This window comes from Astatotilapia calliptera, chromosome 23 (genome assembly GCF_900246225.1).
Source record: "Astatotilapia calliptera chromosome 23, fAstCal1.2, whole genome shotgun sequence".
Lineage (NCBI taxonomy): Eukaryota > Metazoa > Chordata > Actinopteri > Cichliformes > Cichlidae > Astatotilapia > Astatotilapia calliptera.
The window spans coordinates 24130879-24154715 of NC_039323.1; the positions used below are offsets into that span (position 1 = coordinate 24130879).

Genomic DNA, 23837 nt, shown 5'->3' on the forward strand with positions numbered 1-23837 from the left:
GAAAAACTTTTTTTTTCATTTAAGAAATTTATCACATTGTGGTTGAATAAAAAAGTAATAATTGTTCAATTGATTGATTGCAATTGTTTTATATATATACACTGAACAAAAATATAAACGCAACACTTTTGTTTTTGCTCCCATTCCCCATGGGATGGACGTAGAGACCTAAAATTCATTCCAGATACAAAATATAACCATCCCTCCCAAACAGTGGTCACAAATCAGTCCAAATGTGTGGTAGTGGGCACATCTGCTATATTGAGATAATCCATCCCACCTCACAGGTGTGCCACATCAGGATGCTGATCTGACATCATGAGTAGTGCACAGGTGTACCTCAGACTGCCCACAACAAAAGGCCACCCTGGAATGTGCAGTTTTTTGCGCTATTGGGGGTCTGGGGAGCCAGAACCGGTCAGTATCTGGTGTGACCACCATTTGCCTCATGCAGTGCAACACATCGTCGCATGGAGTCTATCAGATTGTCAATTGTGGCCTGTGGAATGTTGGTCCACTCCACTTCAATGGCTGTGCGAGGTTGTTGGATATTCGTGGGAACTGGTACACGCTGTCGTATACGCCAGTCAAGCACATCCCGAACATGCTCAATGGGTGACATGTCCGGTGAGTATGCTGGCCATGCAAGAACTGGGACATTCTCAGCTGCCATCTGCCCTGAACAATGTGAACCATGATTCATCCGTGAAGCGCACACCTCTCCAACGTGCCAGACGCCATCGAATGTGAGCATTTGCCCACACAAGTCTGTTACGGCGACGAGCTGGAGTCAGGTCAAGACCCCGATGAGGACGACGGGCATGCAGTTGAGCGTCCCTGAGACGGTTTCTGACAGTTTGTGCAGAAATTGTTTGGTTGTGCAAACCAATTGTTCCAGCAGCTGTCTGGGTGGCTGGTCTCAGACGATCTTGGAGGTGAACCTGCTGGATGTGGAGGTCCTGGGCTGGTGGTTACACGAGGTCTGCGGTTGTGAGGCCGGTTGGATGTGCTGCCATATTCTCTGAAACGCCTGTGGAGACGGCTTATGGTTGAGAAATGAACATTCAATGCACGGGCGACAGATCTGGTTGACATTCCTGCTGTCAGCATGCCAATTGCACGCTCCCTCATTGCTTGTGGCATCTGTGGCATTTTGCTGTGAGACAAAACTGCACATTCCAGGGTGGCCTTTTGTTGTGGGCAGTCTGAGGTACACCTGTGCACTACTCATGATGTCAGATCAGCATCCTGATGTGGCACACCTGTGAGGTGGGATGGATTATCTCAATATAGCAGATGTGCCCACTACCACACATTTGGACTGATTTGTGACCACTGTTTGGGAGGGATGGTTATATTGTGTATCTGGAATGAATTTTAGGTCTCTACGTCCATCCCATGGGGAATGGGAGCAGTAACAAAGGTGTTGCGTTTATATTTTTGTTCAGCGTATATATATATATATATATATATATATATATATATATATATATATATATATATATATACACACACACACACACACACACACACACACACACACACACACACACTGTATCACATAACCTTTCTTCTAGAGCACAAGATAAAAGAGTGAGACCTGGAATTATTTACTCTCTACATATATGTACATCAAATTTTAAAATAATTGCATTACACTACACAACTTTATGTCCTGAGTAACCATCTTAATATCCCCGAGTCCACAATTATTGTGTATTACGAATGAGATCCTCTCTTAAGTTCACTAGAGCAGCACATATTCTCAGTATCTTGTCTACTTTAGGAGCCATGCTTATAGGAACAATTTGTGAAAGTATCTTGTAGACTTTCAAGCGTCTGATTGCTCTTTCAACATGGATTCTTACATTTGCAATCCGACGTGTGTATGTTACCTGTTCCTCAGTTAGCTGTCTACGTTTTTTTGTGAAAGCGGGTATTACTAATCTAACTTTTCTCTCAAAGAGTAAGTCTTTAATTGTAAAACCTCTATCTGCCATGACTTCATCACCAGGTTTTAGGTATGTTAATATTCCAGAGTCCATTGTGATAAATTTGTCACTACATCGGCCGCCATATAGAATAGAATAGAATAGAATTCAACTTTATTGTCATTGCACATGCACAGGTACAGGGCAACGAAATGCAGTTTGCATCCATCCAGAAGTGCTTTAGTGATATAGATATATTACAATATATATTAACAATAATATAGATATGTGAGTATATTACAGAAATGGGTGTATTATGGTATGTTATAATGTACACGGTATGAAGTATGTTGTGAATATTCTATAACTATAAGTATGTACAGGCTGTAGTGAGTACAAGCTATGTACAGGCTATGAACAGGATATAAATATGAAAAACTATACAGAATATGAAATAAATAACTTTACAGAAATCTGAGATATACAGCTATACAGAAATGGGAACTATGCAAGTTGTAAACAGTTGTAGGGTTAAAAATTATCAAATGTACAGAATGATTATTTACACAGAGCTATACAGTAGTGCAGTTAAGATAAGTGAGATATAATTCCTACAGAGGCTATATAAAGAAAGAAAGAGTACTTTATTGGTCCCCGTAGGGAAAATCCCTCTCTGCATTTAACCCATTCACTCAGTGAAGCAGTGGGCAGCCATTGGGCGCCCGGGGAGCAGTGTGTAGGGACGGTACCTTGCTCAGGGGTACCTCAGGGTAGCTGTTCAGGGGAATCGAACCCCCGACCTTCCGATCATGGGGCCACCACTCTACCTACTGAGCTATCCCTGCCCTGTGGTTGTGTTAGTGCTAGTGGTTGTGAGTGGTGGTTCAGTCCATGTTATTATTGTGTGTTTGAGGGTACAGTTGTCCATTGTGGGTGTGTGTATGTTCAGTCCATGTGTTAACGTGGGTCAGATGTCAGGAGGCAGAGTTCAGGAGTCTGACAGCTGTGGGGAAGAAGCTGTTCCAGTACCTGGTGGCCTTAGTCCGGAGGCTCCTGTAGCGCCTCCCAGAGGGCAGGAGGATGAAGAGTCCATGTGATGGGTGACTGGGGTCTTTGATGATTTTCCCAGCCCTTTTCAGACACCGCTTCCTGTAGATGTCTTTCATGGCAAGAAGTGGTGCTCTGGCGATGCGCTGGGCAGTTTTCACGACCCTCTGCAACGGTCCGAGGCAGAGCAGTTCCCATACCAGACTGTTATACAGTTGGTCAGGATGCTCTCGATGGTGCAACAATAGAAGTTCACCAGGATGTCTGAGGACAGGTGGTTCTTCCTCAGAGTCCTCAAGAAGAAGAGGTGCTGGTGAGCCTTCTTGACCAGCTTGGAGCAGTTGGTCGTCCAGGTGAGATCCTCGGAGATGTGGACTCCCAGGAACTTGAAGCTGCTCACACGCTCCACAGCCGTCCCCTTAATGTGGATGGGTGGATGTGGGTCAGCATTCCTCCTGTAGTCCACGATGAGCTCCTTGGTCTTCTCGGTGTTAAGCAGCAGGTTGTTTCTGTCGCACCACTCAGCCAGACGATCCACCTCCTCCCTGTAGGCGGCCTCATCGTTGTCACTGATGAGGCCAATCACCGTGGTGTCATCTGCAAACTTAATGATGGTGTGCCGCAGACACAAACATGATTAGTCCACATGGTGCAACAGCAACCAAATATTTGACTGTGTTGTGTGAATAATAATGGCTGTATGATTCCCCTCTTGAGCCCAGATTTCTGGGTTCCTGTAAAAGGGTCTCACTGCAGTCTATAATGCATGTAGTATTTGGAAAGTTCTTCTTGAAGGCTTCAGGCATAGTTGCTTGAATAGTTTCTTTTGGCAGCCATGGAATTAATGGTCGGAGAACTTCCTCCAGCTTGTCTAACCAGTGTGAGATGATCTTGCTGGCCATGCTTTGTGATATATGAAACTGGCGGCTTAGGTCACCTATTACACGGTTACTCTTTAATTTCATAAGTGTCATGAGTGTCATTGTTTTCATATCCTTCCAGTGTCGACACAAGTGTTAAATGTTTCTAAGGCTATCCCAGTGTACAGCAAAGCGTCTGCATCATTTTGAAGAATGAAATATGCAACTTCATCACACTGAGTCATCTTATCCTGCACATCTTTTCTGCGAGACCTGTTGCAGTATTGATGGTCTTGTTGCGAAGGATCCTCCCACTGTGTGTGGACTGAGTGCAGATGTGGCTCAGGGGGTTGTGTGGAGATGCTGGCCTGGTCTAATTCCACTGAACGTAACACTGTGGAGTCTGAATAAGACAAAAATATGATCAGATGTACAGTCAAACTGTTAGCATAAGAGAAACTGTAAAGTGTCACTTAGCTTATTATATTTTTGAGTGAAATTTCTCATTCTACATTTTTTCACACAAATGCAAAATCATAAATGTCAACATAAAATGTTCCTAAGTCCCCTAAAAATTTGTCACAATTGTATTCAATTACTGTGATTAGATTTTATTTTACATTCTAAAAAAAGTCACAACTGTTGGTATTTTTGCAAAGGTTGCCTTTAACGTTTTTACTTGAGTTTTCTCGACTTGAAAAAACATGTTCTTTATAAACACAAACCTAAGACTTTTACAGCCCTTGGAGCTCATCTTTTGGCATTATTATTATTATTATTATTATTATTATTATTATTATTATTATAAACTTTCGTTAAAATTGAAACTTTGCTGCTAATAACCAGCTAGTGCTGATACTAACGCCATTCACCATAGGCTATTATTTAGTAAAGGTAAAGAATTGCGTGTTTAAAATGCGAAACGGTGGCAAACCACATTTACACTTTCACTTACCGGGTACAGATTCTGTGTTTTTGTTCATATTACTGGAAGCTGTCACACTCAAAGTGGTCCGAGTGAGCTTTCTTCTTTTCTTCGGTGGGGGTCGGTCATAGCCCAGATAAAGCTCCGGGTCGGGGTGTAGCTCTGTGGGCTTTTTATCGATAAAATGAAAGGAGCAAACATAAACTCTCTTTGGAGGGTATTTGAGTCTTAAAGCTGCCAGCCACGCTAGTTTCCGATCCTCCTTCCGCGGCATAGAGTGCAGTGCGTAGGGCGGTGGGCACGGACAGGCCTTTCTAAGTTGTTGATGCTCAAGGCAAAATGTTTCTAATGCGTTTTTCAGTTTTCTTGAATTATTGTGGCAGCCGACGACAGCACACGTTGAACCCGAGCTCATCTTCGAACAGGTAAAGCCACTTATTACCGCACAAAGTAACTGATTTTGTTGTTAGCAACGACTGAACGCTGGGTCTCGCTTTGAGTAACCGTAAGTATAAAACCGGACAACGGAAGTAGTGGTCTGTCATGGCAGCCTACGTACGCTCTTACAGAAACCTGTGGATAGGGACCTCCAGTCTTAAAGTCATTCCTTTCAATGGCTCTGGGGACCTCAGAAGGAAAGCAGTGTTGTGGAAACGACGCACCCCTCAAAGCTTTCTTCTTCATGAATGAGAGATGCATGTTTTGAAATAACACAGAGCAGGCGCGTGTAGTACAAATACAGCGGGTGGAACAAAGTGAAGTACAAGCAGAGCTCAACAGCCAGCTTAGCGCAAATTTTGGGCCATTTGCACTAGCTAGCAGTCAGCACAGCACATGTCGCCTCCTATGTGAAGGACTTGTTTAGACTGTAGTCAGACTTACCATGTGCTCAGCACATATGACGCCCAAAGTCTAATTTGTTTTGATTAGTGTAATCATTGTATGCTGTGCCTGGTAACAGCTGAGGAACCCTGTCCTGCTTTAAGAGGTGGGACCAGTTTCAGTTCAAACTGGCACATCATGCATGTAGTATGATTGCTATCAGTGCCCGAGCACTGCAATCCTGCTTAAAAGTAGCTGCTTTTGTAACGTATTAGTGCCACAAAAAGCATAAAGTCATGGACCTTGCCCATATGGAAAAGATATATATAAATCTTATAAAGTTTGTATCTGTCTTGTGTGAAACTTGTATGAAAAGCATACAAGAGCGAAAACAGATATAAGATCCCTTGAAAAATTATATAAAGGCAACTTGGATGTTTTGGATACTTACTAAAACAATATATGAAAGTAATGAGAAAGTGGCCACTTAAATGAGTAAATCATATAAGCCTTATATGATTCACTATATGAAGTAGGCCACATCTTATGCAAGTCTTTTATACGTTTTTACTATTTCTTTTCCATATGGGTGTTCTGTTGAAAGGCTTCAAAAGAGCATGTGTACGAGGAAGGAACCAAGCGTGAGAGAGAGGCCAAGATGCTGAGGCAAACAGATGTGTACTCAAGCCCGATCGTTGAGCACATTGTGAGTGCGGGATATTGTGGGAGAGCTGGACATCAAAGATCATCAATTCAGAATCTGATCAAAAGTTAAATATACAGGATTTTACCCAAATGTTACCCTGTTTACATGGTTATTCATTCAGCGGGTTCACCATTGCAATCTTTAGATATTTGTTGGGTTAACTCTCATTATTGCAGATTATTAAAAACAGAAATGCAGAAAAATATGGCTCTTAGCTCAAGAATCGCTGAAGATGCCAACTGGAGTGAAACGCATACTGTTAAATCGACAACCTGATTCAGAATTCTTACCTCTTGCACATTTCATATCCTACAGGTTTTTCAGGTTGCTACAGAAAGGCAAAATTGGTGTTGTAGTGCAACCTCGCTCTCTCTGGGCTATTTCATTATAGCGGTAACAGTTTTGTGCTGTGTGCTGCATGTCAAAACCTCAGTTGACTCTCCCAACTGAGTCCAACACTGGCTTTAGTTTCTAATTTACAGTCTTGACCATTTGGAAGTTGTACACTAAGTATACTTTACTAGTTTGTCAAATCCTATTCTCGTCTGGCGACTTACTGAATTCTAAATTCTCACAAGTGCCTCTGATCAATAGAGCCCAGGGCTGTTCATTTTGGCCTCACAGCTGTGGACATGTTACTGACTAAATTTGGGAGGTTTTTGTTTTCCAGGTGGAAATTTCAGAAAATAGCCGAGGGCTTAAGGGATTAAGGCAAAGGCCTTAACAATCGACAAAAAACACCTTTATAACCCTGCCTCTGCCAGCTTGAGCCCACACATCAACAGAACCATTACAACCTCAGACTTTGCCACCTAACAGCTCACGCACACACAGAAAGAAAACATGGATACCTGTGTAGATTTACAACATATTAAAATCCTGCATGTTTTTTCTATTCAAAACACAAGCTGTCAAATAACAAAATCAAGAAACTATTTGATTATTATGGCTGAAACTAATTATGGTTATGTAAGTCCAGAAAACTTGAAGAATAATGCCAAGTAAGCTGAGATGTGTAGTTCTTATGTTACAATACCTCTAAAACAAGACCAGTATCATGGTTGTACTGCATATTGCTTCCACTGCACCACTGTGCTGAAAATCACCCCAGATGGGACTCAAACCCACAATCCCTGGCTTAGGAGGCCAGTGCCTTATCCATTAGGCCACTGAGGCTGCACAGAGGGACCCCAAACATGCTGCATAATGTTCAGTGTACAGCTGATCCACTGTGACCTTCAGTAGAATGGAGAACATGTCTATTCGGCTCCTGAGCTTTGCTCTGAGCTCCACTTTGTTTGGATGTTGTTTCTGTTGTTTGTGGAGACTCATGAAACCACACAAGGACCAAAGAGTAACTAAGATCTGGATCACTGGCTCTAGTTACATTAAGTCTTTAAAGAGTATTGCTGAATTTCTGTTATGAAGACTTAAGACAGCTCTGAAGGTAAAAGGGGTCCCAACCCTTTACTAGCAAGGTGTACCTAATAAAATGTTTGGTGAGTGTAGATTCAGTCTGAAAGGTAACAAACGTAACCAATGCATTTTCACAGTATACACCCAGTTTTTTCATTTTACACAATTCTTGTATAAATCTAAAAAAATACAGCCACAAACCTTTCTAAATATGACCACCCACACATACACATGAGAGCACAACTACACAACTAACTGTGCGATGCTATCGTGTCAATATGGATCAAAAACTCAGAGGAATGTTTTGAGCACCTTGTTGAATCTATTGTTCTGAAGGCAAATAGGGGGTCCAACCCAGTACTAGCAAGTTATACCTAATAAAGTGGCTGGTAAGGTTATATACAAAGTCTTAAATCTATTGTCAGTCAAGCACACAACTGTTTAAGACTGGAAAAAAAGCTGTGATATTAATCGAGTGATGTAGAAAGGGTTTGATTTTGTGCAGTGTGAAGCTAAACCGACCTAATACTTGTAAAAACAGTTTGTGCCTCAACGAGAAAGCACTAGCGGCGATTTCATTCTGGTAGGATACAGATTCACCAGTTTAAGTAAACTAAGTAAACCTTCTTTTTTTTTTTAGATCTTTTTGAGATCTTCTGTGATGAACAACACTTTCATCTTCTGTTCATATCGCTGCACGCTGCTGCGGGATGCCGACTTTAGTGTTATTGAAGGATTATTATGACAAACCCACTTTGAATAAATCTGTGTGATGCTTAGTATAAAAGGCACAAACGTGTCCAGAACAATCTATATCACATCCACTGCTGTGAGAGGTGAAACTGTTCAATTACCGAAGCAGGAAAACCTCAGACACGCTCAGCAGTGGGTAGAGCTTCCTTTGCACACCACTGGGCCATCGACTCCTCTCTGAGTTTGGTTCAACATCTCGGAGCTAATTCACCGTACCCTCACAGTGTGAGTGTGCTTCAGCAGACACAGTTCACTGCAACAGTCTTCTGATCAAACTCCCTTCAGTGGGAAGTAAGGCAGGCGAGCAAATCAAAGCATGCGTGTCGGCGTTTGTGTGCTGAGGATACACTGAAGAGAGTTAAAGGGACAGATGCAAAGACACACATCGACAAACCGAACCTGCTGAAAGCCAAGGCTATAATTTCCAGCCTCTCAGATCGACCTCGGACATAATAAGGCAAGGACACGTTTTATGCCACGAAATAAAAACCCAAGACATTATTACCAGGAGTATTATCCAGTCACTTTAAGCAAACAGACACCAAAAACAGACAAAAAAAAAATGCAAAGACAAAGGCCAAGACTGAAAAAACAATAAGGAGGGATTATTTCCGAGTAAATTAAGTATCTGTAAAAACTTAAATGTTTTTGTACAGTTACTTTTTCCTGTTGTGTGCTAGTTTTTTGTAGAGCAGGCGCTTAGTGATTTAATCAGTAAACCAAATCAATCCAAGTCGTGTCAACTGATTTGACATTTGAGTCTTTCTTCAAGCTAAAAATGCCCAAAATGTTCTCAAATTGATCATTTTCGGCTCATCCTTCTCTTGCATGGTAGTAAATGTTTTGAGACTTATCGTTTCCTGGTGTTTTAAAGGCAAAAGAATCTGTTCTTATGCAGAAAACTCTAAGCTGCATTCTTTTTGCATGTTTATTTCTCTTGCAAAACAGACTTCAAACTCACAGGGAATAAATAAAAATCAACTTTTAGACCCAAAATAAAATCAAGATTATTGTTTGGTGGGGAAAAGAATGCAGAGCGTCCATGAAACACATCCAGAAACAAATACAAAATTACTTAGATGAGATAAAAGAGCAACAACAAATTACTCCAAAGATAGTAAACAACAGATAACAGATAAGACAAAGATAACATCTCTGCGAGCCAATGACACAAAATAAGGTGTAACACAGAAATACAAAATGAGAAACAGTTTTACCACAAATATGTGCAAAACTACCATAAGTAGGTCAGAAATTAGTAAAATGGGGCATAAACAAGTGCAAATACAAAATTTGGTACACGAATGTAAACAACGATGACCACAGATATGCAAAATTACCACAAAGAGGCTCGGGATATCAGATTCAGATGTTTTAGGAGAGACGAGATGCTATAGGTGGCTTTTACTTTGAAAAGACTTCAGTTCTACAGCATTATGGCCCACCCTACACCGCGCCTGATTGGGCCGCGTTTAGGCCGATGACTCATGAGAAATGATAACTGGTTGGTTTAGACAGGAGGAGTGAATCAGAGGCACAGCAGGACAGGAGCCATCGAGTAAGTAACTTCCTCCCTTGTGCTGTTTTCATTTTAAATGAAGCCATAATTCTCTACTTTTGTTATTTCATCTTGCATGTTTCTACAGACATAGTCACTCTTGCAAAAGAGCAAAGCGTAACGGCAAAAACATTATCTGTACCACACTAATTTCTAAACCCTGGTTACATCCATGTGCAAAACAGACCGACTGAAGGAGGCACAAAGCTCCTCAAAGATCCAAAACAACCGAAAAACTAGCAACAAATGTGCACAATTTGATTCCAAGTGACACACAAAACACTGAAAATGAGCAAAAGAAAGACAAAAAAAACCCACGAACTTACTAAAACAGGAGCTACAATGACAATCAAACTCAAAGAGACGACAAATTAGACACAAGGCTTCATAAATGCCAAGCTACCACAAACACGTGACAGTAATGAGAATAAAGATGAACAAAAAGCAAACTAAAATGACCCGATGAAGACACTAAATGAGACAAACAACATTTAAACTAGAAAACACCACGATCTACCACAATGATGAAAAACAAGCAAATGGAGACAGGATTTAGACACAACTAGCACACAGAGAGTCAAAATGTGACACATTTACTAAGTAAATTAAGAAATAATAAGTTGAGCAGGAAGAAATACAAAAATGCAAAAACGAGACACAAAGGATTTAAAATAAACAGTAAGAGCACAGGCAGAAACTCCCACAAAAAGATGAGAAACAAAAATCAAAAGAGATGACAATGAAGAGATAAAGAACAAGACACACAACATTTAAACTCAAAAACCTGCCAGATCTACCACAACAAGACTGAAAATAATGAAAAAAAAAATAGATGCAAAAACTGAGACACAAAACCACCAAAATGAGACAAAAGGGAATCAAACACAAGAAGTAAGAAAGAAGATGAACAGGAAGACTAAAAAGGCTCAAAGCAACAACAACAAAAAAGACACAAAATCACCAAAACATGAAAAAGATGACAATGAAGAGACACAAAACGAAACATAAACACTGAAAATGAACATGGGAATATTTTATTCTGCTGTACATGTTTGTATACCACTTATATACTTATTAATAGTCAATATATACTGTATATGTAGCAACGAGTTATCCATTCCTAATCTATTCCAACATCTTTGCACCACTCAACCATAAATATGCTGTACCTGTTATTATTGTCTGTGTCATGTGATGAATACACAACAATTATGCGCAGACTGAGCAGATTAACACACGAAAGAATCTAAAAAACTAACAAACAAACAACCAAAAACGAAACAATTTGATCAGAAAGACGCAAAAACAAACCCGAGGAAACTTAAAGAACTGCGAAGCCAAAGCATCTACAAAACAGGACTCAAAGTCACCAGCGTCGCCACAAACGGAGCTCCCGGTGTTCCAGATCAACTGGCGTTTAGATCAACTGGCGTTGGTCGAACAGATGTGTGGCAGTCTTGCGTTTCAGGAGCTCCTACCGACAAACCAGCAAAAAAACGCCAAATGTGTCATCTGTGACACTTGTGAGGTTGTCTCAAACACACTCCGTCAGTCTTGATGCTGTTGAACAACAAAATGTTTAAAATGTGGCGAGTTTACCTGGTGATATCCTCATGCGCGACTCGATCGCGAAAACAGCAAACAAGTAACACCACGCCGTTGTTGTTCACAGGACAGCAAGAGTAAACGATCGGGAGACTCTTGTCGTCGTTATCGTTCCACTCGCACGGTTTATTTCACCGAATTCAGCGTTTTTGCTCCACAACTAAAGCGAGCAGTTTGCTCTGTGCACCAACATGGAGTCGAGTCAACCAGCGCCACCTCTGGCCAAGTGCCACAGCCTACAGCCAGATCAACTGGTGACACACATCTGCAGCACGTTTGAATTCGTGTCATGCACATTTGTACCTTTCAATTGTGTCTGTTTGTGCGTCATGCAAATAAACCTTTGAAATGATATCATGTATTTATTATCAGCCTACATTTGTACAAAATGCCAAATGACATACACATAAGAATCACCATCCTGATATCAACACTTTTGCCCATAAGAAAAATGTCGTGAACAAATATATGACACACCAATATTTCACCAGTGTTGTAACTCACATGTCGCCAGCATAGTCTGCCTGTGTCCCCCCTCTGCAAACGCACATTTCAGAGTTGGATGTGATATACAGTCTGCATAAGTGTGGTCAATCCCATAACGATCCGTAAGGGGATGGCAGCTACGCTGAATGTACAGCAGTCACACAGTGATCAGCAATAAACAGTCCCCAAAACTTGCATATAATCCCCAATGTGGAGCCCATCTACTGACTACCACATAGCAGCTGGACCAGTCCCCAATGCAGGTCAGTCCACTGCTGCCACCTGTGGCCAAGTACCATAGCCTACCACTAGATTAACTTGTGACACACATCTGCACCTGCTGCTATGATCACATTGAGTAAAGGCTGAGTGGCTGCACTCACACGTGGTGCATCTAAATCTACCCACAAATATGTTGAAACATGCAATGCCAGCAATGTGGATTGTCAACACTACAAACAATCAGTAAGCAAAGACAACAGGGATCATTTGTTTCTGTTTATTTAGCACCCACAACATTTGTAGTCGCCTTCTGCACAGGGGAAGTCCACACACACCGTGTGGTACCACTTTCCACAGAAGGTGCAATCTGCAAGATTGAATGTGATTGTCAGGGTCATTGTCTGACTGTTTATTACTAATCACTGTGTAACTGCTGTACATTCACAGTAACTGCCATCTCCTTATAAATGTTTATTAGATTGACCACACTTATGCAGACTGTATATCACATCCAACTCTGAAATGTGCGTTTGCAGAGGGGGGACACAGGCAGACTATGCTGGCGACATGTGAGTTACAACACTGGTGAAATATTGGTGTGTCATATATTTGTTCACGACATTTTTCTTATGGGCAAAAGTGTTGATATCAGGATGGTGATTCTTATGTGTATGTCATTTGGCATTTTGTACAAATGTAGGCTGATAATAAATACATGATATCATTTCAAAGGTTTATTTGCATGACGCACAAACAGACACAATTGAAAGGTACAAATGTGCATGACACGAATTCAAACGTGCTGCAGATGTGTGTCACCAGTTGATCTGGCTGTAGGCTGTGGCACTTGGCCAGAGGTGGCGCTGGTTGACTCGACTCCATGTTGGTGCACAGAGCAAACTGCTCGCTTTAGTTGTGGAGCAAAAACGCTGAATTCGGTGAAATAAACCGTGCGAGTGGAACGATAACGACGACAAGGGTCTCCCGATCGTTTACTCTTGCTGTCCTGTGAACAACAACGGCGTGGTGTTACTTGTTTGCTGTTTTCGCGATCGCGTCGCGCATGAGGATATCACCAGGTAAACTCGCCACATTTTTAAACATTTTGTTGTTCAACAGCATCAAGACTGACGGAGTGTGTTTGAGACAACCTCACAAGTGTCACAGGTGACACATTTGGCGTTTTTTTGCTGGTTTGTCGGTAGGAGCTCCTGAAACGCAAGACTGCCACACATCTGTTCAACCAACGCCAGTTGATCTAAACGCCAGTTGATCTGGAACACCGGCCTGTTTTTCCCACAAACGCGCCCTGAATTATTTACATGATCATGGACAACCTGTTGGAGTTACACCGCGAACATTGCATCCCTGTCAGCCGGCTCTGATGGCTCGCTGTGCCGCTGCAGCCGTGCCTGAGCTCCGCGGATTCAGGCTGAAGTTGGAAAAGTGTGAAATTACTGAGAGGAAGGAGGAAAAGGAAAGCTCCTTGAAGGAAAAGATAAACTTCTACAGATTTGATTCTTACAAGTAAAATATAAACAATTTCGTTAAAATTTGATTTAAAATAAAGCGCGGGGTCCCTGTCCACTGTAGCTATCGCGCAGACCACACGCGCCTGAACGTTATCTAATTAGAGCTAGAAATAAAAATTAAAAAATTAAAAATAAAGATGTCTGTCTGTGTCGCTGTGTGGTTTTAGCGAGTCATCCCACCTCATCCTGCTGAGACTCTTTGGGCTTATTCTTGCTGGCGGCCGTCATCGTCTCGGAGTCTCGGTCTGTCTCTGCCCGGTAATAACATCACAAACCTGCCGCGCGACGATTTTAGCTGCGCGAGCCACAAAGCTGCTAACAATCAACGCGAGGTTCCGGCAACAGCTTCAAAATAAAAGTCCTTCCACAGGAAACACCTTTTTCGTCAATAACTGTCGCTATTTTTTGTGTTTAATTCATTTTTTATTTTTCTTCTTAATTTTGCTTGTTTAATTCATTTTTGCTTTACATGCTAAAAGCTTTATGTGAACATTTCTAATAATTATTAAACTAATTAATAACAGTCATTAAACAATAGCAATTACTGAAACTATTAATTAATGTATACTGGCCAACTCCAGTTGGCCCCTCTGGCCAACTGGAGTTGGCCAGAGGGGCCGATGGCGCGATTTGGCAGCCTCGCTTCTGTCAGTCTGCCCCAGGGCAGCTGTGGCTACAACCGTAGCTTGTCTCCACCAGTGTGTGGATGTGAGAGTGAATGAATAATGGCATTGTAAAGCGCTTTGGGTGCCTTGAAAAGCGCTATATAAATCCAATCCATTATTATTATTATTATTATTAATATAAATAGTTTAAAAACACCACAAATATTAAAATGATTTTTTTAAAAACTGAAACTGTCACTGAAACTAATAAAAACTAAACAGAGCCTAACACAAATAAACTTAAGATGAATAAATAATAAGGCAACTAAAACAAACAAATCTGTGCTCTAAAATGACAGAAACTAAAGTGAACTGAAGATAAATAATAAGAATTACTTATATAGCATAAAGACTTTTGTAAATGAAGAGTGTACTGCTACTCATATGCTGGACTAAGCCAAAATTTATATTACTCTGACTCTGAGTTGTTTCATTTTGTTTTGTGTTTTTTGGGACATATACCAGTGTGGAAATAAGAGTATGTGGAGAGATACTGAGTGAAGAGAATAAATCCAAAACACAGTTTGAAGAGTTTTCAGATTCAGTGCACGGTGATAAAGTTTTTTTTCCAAAAACATTTATAAAATATTAAAATAATAATGCAAACATCAAGTGTCAGTTTAAGCAGAGCTGTCCATGGTGCTGAAATCCACAATAGCTGAAAACTTTAGCTTAAAATAGGCAGCAGCAAGCTTTAACTGTAATCCTTTTTCCTGTCACTGCTCATTAGAAACAAAGATAATTTTATTATTTATAATATTCATTTTCTTTTTCTTTTAGGCCTTCAGTCAGGACACCACATTTACAAGAAAGCTCAAGTTTATTTTTATTTTTTTTACTGTAAACACAAAAAGATGATGTTTGCTTTTACCAGCTCATGGTTATTCATATTCAGCTACATTAACTACTTTATTTGAATTCATGGTTTTGTTAATGACAAAAAGAAAAAGGTAATCAGATTATGCAAACAGGTGCAAGCTGACAACACACACCTACAGGATTATCATAAAAGGGAAGTCACACTGTAGCCTGTAGTAACAGGTAAATGTGAATGACAACCAATCACATCACACATGAAGACATCCTGTAAAGTCTAGCTTGCTACATAAGCTCTCAGCACAAAATTTAAATCTCAAGGTTGAGGAAGGAAATTACTTGTTTTTTTTATGCATGCGATTCATCAGGGTAGCAGAATACTTTACACTGTGGGCAAAGGGAACATCTGTGTGGCTGTACTTTACTGCAAGCTCTTGTCATGATATGATACAGAAACAGACCTTAACTCCAAAATCTCATACTCAACACAGGAACCAAGGACTAGAAACAAAGATAAGCCAGGATATAATATTAAAATTAAAAGAACTAACAGCCTGGGACTTGATCATAAATCATGAACCAACAGAACTCAGAACTCTTCAAGAAAACTGCCAAGCTTACCTCCACCCCACTAGCCAACAACTGTGGGGTGGAGTGAACTGAGTGAACAGTTGGGCACAGAGCCCCGTGTATTCATGAGAGTCCATCCCCATGAAGTCCAGAAAGTGTTAGTTAATGTGTATCTAGAAGTTTTGTGTAATAATCATCCTCCTTCACTAACACACATAATAGGGGTGACAACTTCCTTGGAACAGAGAATGCCTTTCCCCCCAAATAAACCTGTATATTATGTTGAATATTGACCTGAAGTCACGTTGTAAGTCAAGTTAAACACAGCCCATCAGTTTCGCTAAGAAATGATCCCCTCTAAGCTCTCCACAGGAGTTTATCTCTCACTCAGTCTGGCTGCACATTTAAACCTGATAACTGCAGCCGTACTTATAGTAATATTCCCATGGAGGCTTACAGTGTAGCACTTTGTGGTATTTTTACCTGCGATGATGTCATGCCACTATTCCTACAGTATCACTTCAGGGACTAAGAGGCCTTCTGCAATATCTAGTGTTTCAGCATCCCTCAGAAATACATTACGGGATTATAGCTCAGCGTGTCATCGGAGAACAAATCGGACCAACGCTTCATCTGAAATCCCCTCAGACGAGAGCAAGACGAGACAATCGAGGAGATTGGTAGCCAGCTGGCCCTTCACCACTGCCAAATGTCTGAATGCAAACAGATAGGTGTCAGAGAGAAAGCCCTGAAGACACAACCCACACTCACTCACGCAATCGGTGGCCCCCCATCCCATCTACAGAGTAATGAGTACAGCTGGAGGGGGAAATGGGGAAAAAAATGAAGATGGAGGAGCCGACGATGAGAGGCAAACCAGCCTGAAGGTGTCTCTCTGCCCTAATGTGTGTGTGTGTGTGTGTGTGTGTGTGTGTGTGTGTGTGTGTGTGTGTGTGTGTGTGTGTGTGTGTGTGTGTGTGTGTGTGTGTGTGTGTACGTCTAAGGACAGGAAGAAGACAGATCAGTTTCCAACTTCCATATGTGGGGGTTAAAAAGGCTTAGATCAGCAGGCCTGGCCAGTAAGTCTTCCATGCATTCAATAAGTGCTTCCAAGGCTCCTCTAACCATGTTTTTATTAAACAGCTTCTATAAAGACAAAATATTATGGAGCTAACATGGAACCATGCATACCATCATACACTAACCAAAGCAGTTTTGCAGAAAACTCGCCTTTAATCTGTTATAGGCACCTTTAACTCTGTGACAGTGTTACAGCTCAAAAACCCGCTGACCACAAAAATGCAGCTTCAGTAGTCAGAGAGTCTAGGGTTCTGGGTGTCATCATACATCCAAATCAGACTGGATTTATGAAAACACGCTCTTCCTCAGATGACATTCAAAAGCTACTCCTTTTGATATAGTTGAGCCAGTCTAAAGATAGCAGCTTTCTCCTCCAGAGAAGGCTTTTGACAAAGTTGAATGGAGCTTTTCTTTTCAACCTTGTTGCGGTTCGGGTTTGGTCCACACTTTCTAAACTGGGTTAAAGTGCTATACAAAGAACCAAAGGTGGCGGTAATATCAAATGGTATGGTTTCATCCTTCTTTAGTTTGTCACGTGGAGCTCGTCAGCACTGTTCTTTAAGCCCCCTTTTGTTCTTAATTTTTATAGAAACATTGGCAGTGAGTATCAGCTCAAACAAGGAGATTAAAGGCGTCATAGGTGGGCAGCAGGAACACAAACTCCTCCTCTATGCTGATGATATTCTTGCTATTATAACAGATCCATTCTTATCAGTGCCGCATTTAATGGACACCACAAAGGCGTTCTCTGAGCTGTCAGGTTATACTATTAACTGGGGAAAGTCTGAAGTAATGCCACTATCCCCACTATGCTATCCATACATGGTAGAAAAATTCAATTTTAAATCGGTACCTAGAGGGATGAAGTATCTCAGGATTAGACTAAACCAAGATATGGAGGACCTACCCAAACTTAATTTTGACCCAGTCCTTCTAAAAATAAAAACAAATATAGAAAAATGGGGCAAATTAAAAATCTCATTGTGGGGCAAAATAAATATTGTAAAAATGATTATAGCTCCCCAATTTAACTATGTAGTAATGATGTTACCAATTGCGATACCGCCCGGTCTCTTTAAACAGTGTGAAAACTTAATTAAGGAGTTTCTGTGGGATGGGAAAAGGGCAAGAATCAAGCTAAGTAAATTATATGCTCCTAGAGAGAAGGGTGGATTAAGTTTACCTGATCCAAGATTATATTCAGTCTCGTTCGAGATGGCAAAATTGGTTAATTACTGGGGAAAAAATCCAGCCGGAAAGGAATGGCTAAGTATAGAGTCTGAGATTTATACTCCTTTTGATCCAAAAGGTATGCTGTCTCAAAGCTGCACTTCAACGAACCCAATTTTGTTTCATTCTAGCCAGGTTTGGCTCAATATACATAGAATTCTTAAGATATCACCTCATGTGCAGTTTTACTGATCTCTTTGGAACAATCCAGCTATTCGTATAGGGAAAAAAAATGTTTTGGAAACTGTGGCAGTCTCATGGCATAAATGTTATTAGTGACTTATTTAAAGATGGGGAATTTATGTCCTATAGAGACCTTGTTCAAACATACAAATTGGAAGGGAAGGAAAATTTCTGGAGAAATTTGCAAATTAGACACTGTGTGACATCGAAGTTCAGAAGGGGACATGAAAATCTTGTTCTAAATTTTATAAATATGCCTCAGGAGCACCACACAACATCATGTTTTTATAGGTTGGTAAATGATAACACAAGTGGGGAATGTTCGAACATTGCATTTTTGTGGCAGAAAGATTTAAATGCACCAATTTCAAACAAAAAATGGATGGGCATTTTGGCAGAAAATGGGATTTATGTTAAGGAGGCGAGGAGCAAATGCATACAATATAAAATTCTGCATAGATATTATTATACTCCAACAAGATTACACTGTATGAAGCTTATGCCTGACTATCTCTGTTGGAAATGTAAAATTGAGGCGGGAACTCAGGGAGAGGAGAGACACCAGCTACTCCAGGAAGAGGTCCGAGCAGGTGTGGAGGAGGAGCGAGTAAGTAGAGCTGTAGGCCTTAAGCGGCAGGGAGCATGGACAAGGTGGGAGAGCACCTTGCAGCGCAAGGTCACCTGGGCAAACATCATGCAGGCAGACTTCCACCGGATCCGATTCCTAGTGCAGGCAGTATACGACACTCTGCCAAGCCCAGCAAACCTCCATCTGTGGGGAAAGAGCGAGACACCTGCCTGTCCACGGTGCTTTGGAAGAGGGACCCTAGAACACCTCCTTAGCAGCTGCCCAAGGGCCCTGGCCGATGGTCGGTATCGTTGGTGGCACGACCAGGTGCTCAGAGTAGTTGCTGAAAAGATTGCCTCAGCAATCAGCACCAGCAAGCATCATCATGCTCCGAGGAAGGCAATCTCTTTTATTAAGGCTGGAGAGAAACCCCAGGTGCGCCCACATTTGACAACTGGCCTCCTCAACACAGCCTCTGATTGGCAGCTACAGGCTGACCTGGGTAAACAACTAAAGTTCCCTCAGAACATTGCAAAACATCACTCCGGCCAGACATAATAATAATTTCTGAGGCCTCAAAACAGCTGATCATGCTGGAACTCACAGTGCCCTGGGAAGAGCGGATTGAGGAGGCCAATGAAAGGAAACGAGGAAAGTACCAGGAACTAGTGCAGGAGTGCAGGGGAAGGGGCTGGAAGACTTTCTATGAGCCCATAGAAGTGGGTTGTAGGGGCTTTGCAGGACGATCACTCTGCAAAGTCCTAGGCCGGCTGGGCGTGGCTGGGGCAGCCAAGAAGAGGGCCATCCAGGCTGTGAGTGAAGCGGCAGAGAAAGCCACAAGGTGGCTGTGGATCAAGAGGGCTGATCCGTGGGTAGCTACTGGTACGCAAGTCGGGGCCTGATCACCCCCGGCTGGGTCGCCTGGGCGAGGGTGTATGATGTTGTGAGACCCAAAACACCTGATGACCTTAGGATACATCACTAAAGATGCGTACCAGTGCATCCAGGAGATGTGTCTTTATAGTCATACTCCAACAAGATTACACTGTATGAAGCTTATGGCTGACTATCTCTGTTGGAAATGTAAAATTGAGGCGGGGACTTTCCTACATTGTTTTTGGGAATGTTCCCTTATAGCTCCTTTTTGGAAGAAAGTCGTCACACTTTTAAAAGGTTGGTCTGGATTAGAAGTGCCCTTAACTCCTGAATTGTGCTTGTTAGGAGACCGTTCTCATATTCCAAGAATTCATAATAATATTTTTACGGTTGTTATGGTTGGACTGGTAACTGCATCGAGAATTATCCTTAGGCACTGGAAGACTACAGTACATCCTGAACTGAAAGACTGGATCAGAGCAATGTATATACTTATACAGGTTTAAGTATATGCTGCAAAATCAATAAAAACTTAAATCCCAAAGAGTCTAGAAATGTTGCTTTTGATGTGCAGTCCAGTGGTTCTAAAAGTCAGATCATATCAAGGATTAAGGGAGCTTTGATTGCCATTCACAGAAAACATGGGAGAACAAGATCCACTTACTTAGCTCTCAGTGCTAATAACGATTAAAATAAGTAATGACCTAATTAAAATAACAATAAATGTAATATAAAATAAATAAATAACATAATCACTATTTTTTGGTCTGGTGGAACTACTGTGGTGGCCCACAAGTGCCAAAATGAAGTAAATAAACACATCATCAAATAATTAATTACACACATTTAATTCATTTTGGCACTTGTGGCCCTCCATACTTGCTCTCCAGCTTGAGAAGAGTGTAGGAAACAATCCCACGTGCAGGGTGTGTTTCACCCCCCTCCCCTGAAATCAGTAAACTCTGACGATTTCTGTCTTTTTCTTCTAACACTAAGCTGTTGCTCTCAAATTGGTTGCCTTCAGTTTACCAACTTTATAGGAATTTCCGGTTTGAAAAATTCTGAAATGAGGAAAAAAAAAATCAGTGAAATGGTGCAGTGCAGATTGGCCTGCAAACAAATAGAGAACAGGGTGCAACAACTGCAACCAGCACTACTCAAGGTGCAACTTTTACTTTGAAGGTGAGTGTGCTCCATTTCAGGTTTGTCGCACTTTTCAGTTTCACTGCAGCTCAGTTAATAGTTGGCCAGTGTTCGCAGACCAGTGTTGCGCAGACAAGTCAGTGTTTCCCGTGCAAACTACACTGTCCACATCCATGTCTGGAGTGGATTAAGGCAGACTTTCTAATCTAAAGCTGCTCAGCTGGCTGCGCACAGTAGTTGGTCGTAGTGCTTTTCCCAACTACATTTGAAACTTTCACATAATGTTGTAACTGTGTGTAACAGAAACCTCTGTGACCCACAAGCTCAGGTTTCAGATGCTTTTCTATGAGCTCATGTCAGTTTGCTATAGATAAATAGTTCATTACTCTAGTCCAATCATCTTCTTTCCTGTCTTCTTTGAGCCAATCAGCCTCCACTCTGCGCAGTTTAGCTCTCAGCGCTCTTCCATCATTCCCCCTTTCAGACTCTCATTTGTGCAACCCACGTCCTCCCCATCTCCACCTCACAGACACCTCAGTCAGAGCTCCATCCAAGCCTCAGTCTTCATCTTCAACAGCACTAGTGCCTAGTTTCTCTCTCTCTCATATATGTGTGTGTGTATATATATATATATATATATATAGATAGATAGATATATATGTGTGTGTGTGAGAGAGGAGCTAAGAAGATCTGTTTCAGAGAGAAAGACAAACACTGAACTGGGAAATTAAGCAAAGCTGCTTTAGTTGATTCCTAGGGTAAAATAAGAGCTGAGGGGAAAATGAGCAGGAAAAAGCTTAGCCACCGTTAACTGAAATAAGAGCAGAGCTTAAAATAGGTCTGCACATGTAGTATAAAGGCCCAGAAGCTTTAATATGAAGCCAAATGGCCGGATGACAAAGCAGTTTTACCCTCCCGGTATGCAGCTTGATGATTGATTTGCTCGTCATGAAATATTTCGGCTGGATCTCCGCTCTGATTCACCAGCTTGCTCCTCTTTATTTGGAAGTGTGCGACAACATCAAATGTGTCAGCTGATGGACACAGATTCATACACATCGGGGTCAATTTGTAGTCAGCTTTTGATAACCTCTATGGCAACACAGGTTCTCACAAACAGCATTACAAAGTTGAATTTTTTTTTTTGTCCTGTTAAATCTTTAACTCTTATTTTGAAAGTATTTCAGGTTTAATTAGTGTACAGCTTTTGTACCAGATGTCTTTATTAGAGATGGCACGATACCACTTTTTTATGTCCGATACCGAGATCATAAATTTGGCTATCTGCCGATATCGATATGAATCCGATATAGTGTGTTTTTAATCAATTAAACTGTTTTTTAAATATCTTGCTGCTTTTTGTATAAGTTCATACTCAAGTTAAAAAACAAAACAAAATACTAAAGCTATTCTGTTATACCAATATGCAAAAAATACACTGCACCCAAAATATTTCATAGTTCAGCAAAAGTGAGGAATCTAATAAACTTAAACCTACTCCATCCTCCCTATTCTGGTATTTTAAAGAGTAAGCAACCTAACTAATAGGGTTGCAAACTCCAGCAAAAAAAAAAAAAAAAAAATAGGGAACCACCCCCGCCCTCCACCCCATGATGCTTATTCGACGTAATCAACTTTAATTTGATGCAGTGTGAAAAAAAATGCACCGAAATAAATTATTTTTCAAGAATAATTAAATAGATTCAACATCTTTCTTCAACAGAACTGCAGACTGCACAGATGGTACCTTCCCAAAGGAAAAAGTACTATAGCTTACTAGGGTATATTAGACTTAATAGTTACTATATCACGCAGGACCTGTCATGGTCCTGTCACATCAACACCGTGGTGAAAAAGGCCCGACAGCGTCTCTACCACCTCAGACGCTTGAGAGACTTCCAACTGCCCTCCAAGGTGCTCAGGAACTTTTACTCGTGCACCATAGAGAGCATCCTGGCGGGAAACATCTTAACCTGGTTCGGGAACAGCACCATGCAGGACAGACGAGCTCTACAGAGGGTTGTGCGGTCAGCTGAGCGCACCATCCGCTCCGAGCTCCCTGACCTGCACTCAATCTACAGCAGGCGGTGCTGGACCAAGGCCAGAAAGATCGTGAAGGACCTCAGCCATCCCAACAACAGACTGTTCTCTCTGCTGAGGTCAGGAAAGCGATTCCGCTCCCTGAAGACCAACACAGAGAGACTGAGGAGGAGCTTCTTCCCGCAGGCGATACGGTCTCTCAATCACACCACCACACAGTACTGACCCACACATATAGTTCTTACACACACACTGGACTTTCTGGACATTGTTTTTGCACAACACTGGTCACTATATTCTTCATTTCCAGTTAATACTTGTACAGCTGCTGTTATTGTGTATATATTTATTTATATTTAGATTTCTTCATACATTCTTATATAGTTCTATATTGTGTATTTTGTTGTACAGTTATTTTATTTTCAACTTTAATTTATATATTTTATCTTATTCTTCCCAGTTAAATTTACCCTTCATTCTAATTTGTGTTGTACAGTTATTTCATTTTTAACCTTAATTTATATTTTATTCCTTCCTAGTTAAATTTACCCTTTTTAATTTTTCATATTTATTTCCTATCTTATTCATAGCCTTTTCCTTTTTTTGTTTTCTTTAGGTCACGAGCAGTTGTCCAAGCATTTCACTACATATCGTACTGTGTATGACTGTGTACGTGACAAATAAAATTTGAATTTGAATTTATATACAGTAATGGACTTCTATACATTTTACATCATATTAAAACTTTGGGTGTAAGATTCGGATAATTATTTATTAAAAGCTAGACATTTGAAATGAGAATA

General features: G+C 41.1%; 2 protein-coding genes and 1 non-coding gene across 4 annotated transcripts in view; all 3 read right to left on the reverse strand.

Moving 5' to 3' along the window:
• Positions 1-23837, reverse strand: part of LOC113016881 (inactive dipeptidyl peptidase 10-like) — a 128004-nt gene that overhangs the window by 68301 nt on the left and 35866 nt on the right. The window contains exon 1 of one of the 2 annotated variants that reach the window (XM_026160046.1): positions 14044-14227. The exons of the other annotated variant lie outside the window; for it this stretch is intronic. Within the exon in view, the coding sequence (XP_026015831.1) occupies positions 14044-14091 (48 nt within the window). The 5' untranslated portion in view covers positions 14092-14227. Of the gene's footprint in view, positions 1-14043; positions 14228-23837 lie in introns of those variants that run through there. 2 annotated transcript variants of the gene reach the window in all.
• On the reverse strand, positions 3572-5897 carry LOC113016883 (uncharacterized). Its single transcript, XM_026160047.1, has 2 exons — positions 4794-5897; positions 3572-4241 (listed from the first exon to the last, which is right to left on the reverse strand). The coding sequence occupies exons 1-2, from the start codon at positions 5176-5178 to the stop codon at positions 3967-3969; spliced, it is 660 nt and encodes a 219-aa protein (XP_026015832.1). The 5' UTR covers positions 5179-5897; the 3' UTR covers positions 3572-3966.
• On the reverse strand, positions 7395-7467 carry trnar-ccu (transfer RNA arginine (anticodon CCU)). Its single transcript has one exon. It is a non-coding gene; the product is annotated as a tRNA-Arg (tRNA).